Source organism: Ictalurus furcatus, chromosome 7 (assembly GCF_023375685.1).
Source record: "Ictalurus furcatus strain D&B chromosome 7, Billie_1.0, whole genome shotgun sequence".
Taxonomy (NCBI): domain Eukaryota; kingdom Metazoa; phylum Chordata; class Actinopteri; order Siluriformes; family Ictaluridae; genus Ictalurus; species Ictalurus furcatus.
Genome location: NC_071261.1, coordinates 34,478,194 through 34,483,291, shown reverse-complemented (window position 1 = coordinate 34,483,291; position 5,098 = coordinate 34,478,194). Strand labels below are relative to the sequence as shown.

The 5,098-nt window shown below is 42.0% G+C and overlaps 1 protein-coding gene across 2 annotated transcripts in view; it reads left to right on the top strand.

The window, feature by feature from the left end:
- snap47 (synaptosome associated protein 47) overlaps positions 1-4,287 on the top strand; it is a 13,463-nt gene extending 9,176 nt beyond the window's left edge. The window contains exons 5-6 of one of the 2 annotated variants that reach the window (XM_053629997.1): positions 1,813-2,010; positions 2,191-4,287. In XM_053629997.1, the coding sequence (XP_053485972.1) occupies positions 1,813-1,959 (147 nt within the window). In that variant the 3' untranslated portion in view covers positions 1,960-2,010; positions 2,191-4,287. Of the gene's footprint in view, positions 1-1,812; positions 2,011-2,153 lie in introns of both variants that reach the window. The other variant, XM_053629996.1, reaches the window with a different exon arrangement.
- Positions 4,288-5,098: the final 811 nt, after the last annotated feature.

Genomic DNA, 5,098 nt, shown 5'->3' with positions numbered 1-5,098 from the left:
TGTGTATAATGTGTTTGTGTGTGTGTGTATAATGTGTATGGTGTGTGTATAATGTGTATGGTGTGTGTGTATAATGTGTATGGTGTGTCTATAATGTGTATGGTGTGTTTGTGTGTGTGTGTGTGTGTGTATAATATGTATAATGTGTATGGTGTGTGTTTGTGTGTGTGTGTGTGTGTGTGTATAATGTGTATGGTGTGTTTGTGTGTGTGTATAATGTGTATGGTGTGTGTGTATAATGTGTATGGTGTGTGTGTATAATGTGTATGGTGTGTTTGTGTGTGTGTATAATGTGTATGGTGTGTGTGTATAATGTGTATGGTGTGTGTGTATAATGTGTATGGTGTGTTTGTGTGTGTGTATAATGTGTATGGTGTGTTTGTGTGTGTGTGTGTATAATGTGTATGGTGTGTTTGTGTGTGTGTGTATAATGTGTATGGTGTGTGAGTGTATAATGTGTATGGTGTGTGTGTATGGTGTGTTTGTGTGTGTGTGTGTGTGTGTATAATGTGTATGGTGTGTGTGTATAATGTGTATGGTGTGTTTGTGTGTGTGTGTGTGTGTGTATAATGTGTATGGTGTGTGAGTGTATAATGTGTATGGTGTGTTTGTGTGTGAGTGTGTGTGTGTGTGTGTGTATAATGTGTATGGTGTGTGAGTGTATAATGTGTATGGTGTGTGAGTGTGTGTGTGTGTGTGTGTATAATGTGTATGGTGTGTGTGTATAATGTGTATGGTGTGTTTGTGTGTGTGTATAATGTGTATGGTGTGTGTGTGTATAATGTGTATGGTGTGTTTGTGTGTGTGTGTGTGTGTATATAATGTGTATGGTGTGTTTGTGTGTGTATAATGTGTATGGTGTGTTTGTGTGTGTGTGTATAATGGGTATGGTGTGTGTGTGTGTGTATAATGTGTATGGTGTGTGTGTGTGTGAATAATGTGTATGGTGTGTGTGTGTATAATGTGTATGGTGTGTTTGTGTGTGTGTGTATAATGTGTATGGTGTGTTTGTGTGTGTGTGTATATATAATGTGTATGGTGTGTTTGTGTGTGTATAATGTGTATGGTGTGTTTGTGTGTGTGTATAATGTGTATGGTGTGTGTGTGTATAATGTGTATGGTGTGTTTGTGTGTGTGTGTATAATGTGTATGGTGTGTTTGTGTGTGTGTGTGTGTATAATGTGTATGGTGTGTTTGTGTGTGTGTGTGTATAATGTGTATGGTGTGTTTGTGTGTGTGTGTATTATGTGTATGGTGTGTTTGTGTGTGTGTATAATGTGTATGGTGTGTTTGTGTGTGTGTGTATAATGTGTATGGTGTGTTTGTGTGTGTGTGTATTATGTGTATGGTGTGTTTGTGTGTGTGTGTATAATGTGTATGGTGTGTTTGTGTGTGTGTGTATTATGTGTATGGTGTGTTTGTGTGTGTGTATAATGTGTATGGTGTGTTTGTGTGTGTGTGTGTATAATGTGTATGGTGTGTTTGTGTGTGTGTGTATTATGTGTATGGTGTGTTTGTGTGTGTGTATAATGTGTATGGTGTGTTTGTGTGTGTGTGTATAATGTGTATGGTGTGTTTGTGTGTGTGTGTATAATGTGTATGGTGTGTTTGTGTGTGTGTGTGTGTGTGTATAATGTGTATGGTGTGTGTGTGTGTGTGTGTGTATAATGTGTATGGTGTGTGTGTGTATAATGTGTATGGTGTGTTTGTGTGTGTGTGTATAATGTGTATGGTGTGTTTGTGTGTGTGTGTATAATGTGTATGGTGTGTTTGTGTGTGTGTGTGTATAATGTGTATGGTGTGTGTGTGTAGATGCTGCTGCAGTTGAAGTCTCTGGCTCTGGAGGCGGACAGTGAGCTGCAGCGTCAGGATGAAGATCTGGACGTGTTGATGTCCTCCAGTGACCGCAGCACCGCCACCATCAACACACACACACGCAGGATGAGGAAACTGCTCTGACCTTCATCATCATCATCACCTTCATCATCATCAGTAACCAACACGAGCACGGTAAGTTGGCTTTACACACAAACACCCTTAGACAAACTCCACCCCCTGTGTGTAACATCCTGTACACCTGTGAACATTAAAATACTCGTGTGTGTGTGTGTGTGTGTGTGTGTGTGTGTGTGCGTGCGCGTCCAATCCTCCAGGACTTCCTCCTGCATGACTCTGTGTCTCCCCCTGCAGGCAGTGAGATGGACAGGTGAACTTCTCAGACTGACCTCTATATAAAGAGATTTCCTGCACGTCTGCTATGAAACACACACACACACACACACACACACACACACACAGACACACAGCTGATTCATTTACATAATTATGTGCAATCTGTAAATGCTGTACATATACTGTGTGATGTTTTAGTCATGTTCCTTATTTTTATTTATTTATTGTCCTGATGGAGTTTGTGAGTTAAACCTGACTGAAATAAACACACAACGACCAGTAAAGTAGCACAGCAACACATCTCCATCATCCGCCATCACACATAACGTGTAGGTCCTTATCTATAACCTCTTCACCGTGTGTGTGTGTGTGTGTGTGTGTGTGCATGCGCACATAAGGTAGGGAATGATACAGTGCCCACCGTTTAGTTACTAACTAGTTAAACATCATTTACAAACTGAAGTTAAGAAAAAACTACTTTATTAACTGCAGGGGGAGCAGAACTAAAATATTATTAGGGAAATGGGGAAAAGGAAATGGGGAATAGTGATTGGGGTAAAGAGGGAAGTAGAGAATAAGGAGACCATGTCCATGTTCATGTCATATTAATCATGAACGCTTCACTTTATTCTTTAACACTCAGTATAGAATGTTTACTCATGTTGTTCCACATGAATGATTCTATCATGTCCGTTTATCTTCTTGTTTAAATCCCACTTTACCATCAGCAGCCAATCAGAACGTCTTCATGACTCAGCACGATTAGCACACACATACGCTAGTCCTGCGCTAGCCACGCTGTTTCATTCAGTTTACAGAATCTTTCCAGAATGTTCCAGTGAAGGAGTCTAATGTCTTTTCTACATCAGAAACACTATGCTAGCTGGCGTTCCTGTTATTAGCACGCGTTTTATCATAAAGGAATGTTCTCTTTGATTTAGTCATGTTATTATTGATACCTTTAGATTTCCAGACCTTTACCTGTATCAAAGATTACCATGGCAACATGGTCTTGCACAATTCTGCTCGTGTTGCAGGTCACGACGGTTAAAAGAGGCGGGATTTACAGTTGTATCTTTTATTTTTGATTACGTTTGTATTTGTATGAAACGATTGAAATCCACCCACACCCCTGCTGCTTGTTAAGATGAAAATGTATGAGATGAGATTGCCATGGCAACGTCCTTGAAGTAAAGCATCTCACTGTACTGTTACACCTGTATGTATAACGACAATAAAGGCCATGTTTGTATGTAATTAAATACGAACACTGTTTATTCACCGTACGCTGTTTGTTGTGATGTGTAACGTTTAGTTTATTGTGATCGTTTGTATTATTGCATATCGTCCAGAGTCCCGACTGGGTCAAGCTGTTCGCAGTCGATGTGTAGGCTAATAAATACATTAGTGCTGCTAGCTAGCTTCAGAGGTGTAGCGCTCACTCTGATCACGCTGTTTGTTGAACGAGGTACTGTAATGACCGCAGGCTGCAGTGCGAAATAAACGAACGTGAACGCTCAGATTGTTGATCACCATCATTTCCTCAAAATAAAAGTGTCAAACTTTTCAAAGCAAAAACTGAGTTTACCAAACCTCATCAACGCTAATTTTCATCTTAAAGAACTTATACAATAATAATAAATGTGAAAATGGACATGTGAGCCTCTCCTCAGCTGGAACTGTTGACGTCTGGATTTGATCTGAGGAAAGCCATGAGATCAGGAGGCCAGATCCCACCCAACAACCTTCCTGACCCGTTTTTGATGTTTTGGTACGACCCATGTCAAAACATTTCCCCGTGGCAGAGCGGGAAACAGCGGAGTGAAGCCTCTGTAAACAACACGGAGAACGTGCGGAGGAAACCTGTCATTACAACATCCTGCTGGCACTGAGAGAGAAAACATCTGCTCACCATACTGAGAGAGAGAGAGACTGAGAGAGAGACTGAGAGAGAGACAGGGAGAGAGGGAGAGAGAGACTTAGAGGCAGACAAGGAGAGAGGGGGAGAGAGACGGAGAGCAGGAGGGAGAGAGAGAGAGGAAGGAAGAGGAAGAGACCAACATGGAGAGAGAGAGAGAGACGGAGAGAGAAACCGAGAGGCAGACAGACAGGGAGAGAGAGAGAGCGAGACACAGAGAGAGAGAGAGAGGCAGACAGACAGGGAGAGAGAGAGAGAGACAGAGAGGAAGAGACCGACATGGAGAGACAGAGAGAGAGAGGCAGACAGACAGGGGGAGAGAGAGAGAGAGAGAGAGAGACAGAGACAGCGAGACAGAGAGAGAGAGAAAGACAGAGAGGAAGAGACCAACATGGAGAGACAGAGAGAGACCGAGAGGCAGACAGACAGGGAGAGAGAGAGAGAGACAGAGAGAGAGAGAGGCAGACAGACAGGGGGAGAGAGAGAGAGACAGAGAGGAAGAGACCAACATGGAGAGACAGAGAGAGAGACCGAGAGGCAGACAGACAGGGAGAGAGAGAGACAGAGAGGAAGAGACCAACATGGAGAGACAGAGAGAGAGACCGAGAGGAAGACAGACAGGGAGAGAGAGAGACAGAGAGGAAGAGACCAGCATGGAGAAAGAGAGAGAGAACACCAAGCACGTTAATTAATTTCATTTGGCCTACAGGAGGAAGTGTCACTTCATTGCTTTGTTTAAACCTCGACATGGACGAAGCTGAAAAATCCAGTAATGAAGAACAACACTCGGGTCATGTGACCTATACTAATCTGATTTATTATTTATTTTCCTATAACAGCATGCACCAAGTGTTTTATTCCTCTTATACCACTGCATTGCCAATGATTACATTTTTTTTTTGTATTTTTATAGTCACATTTAACTGGACACTCCTTCAACAAATGTATCAGAGCTGCTGTCATGGAGCATTAACCAACACCTTCTGACCAATCACAGTCCAGAACTCA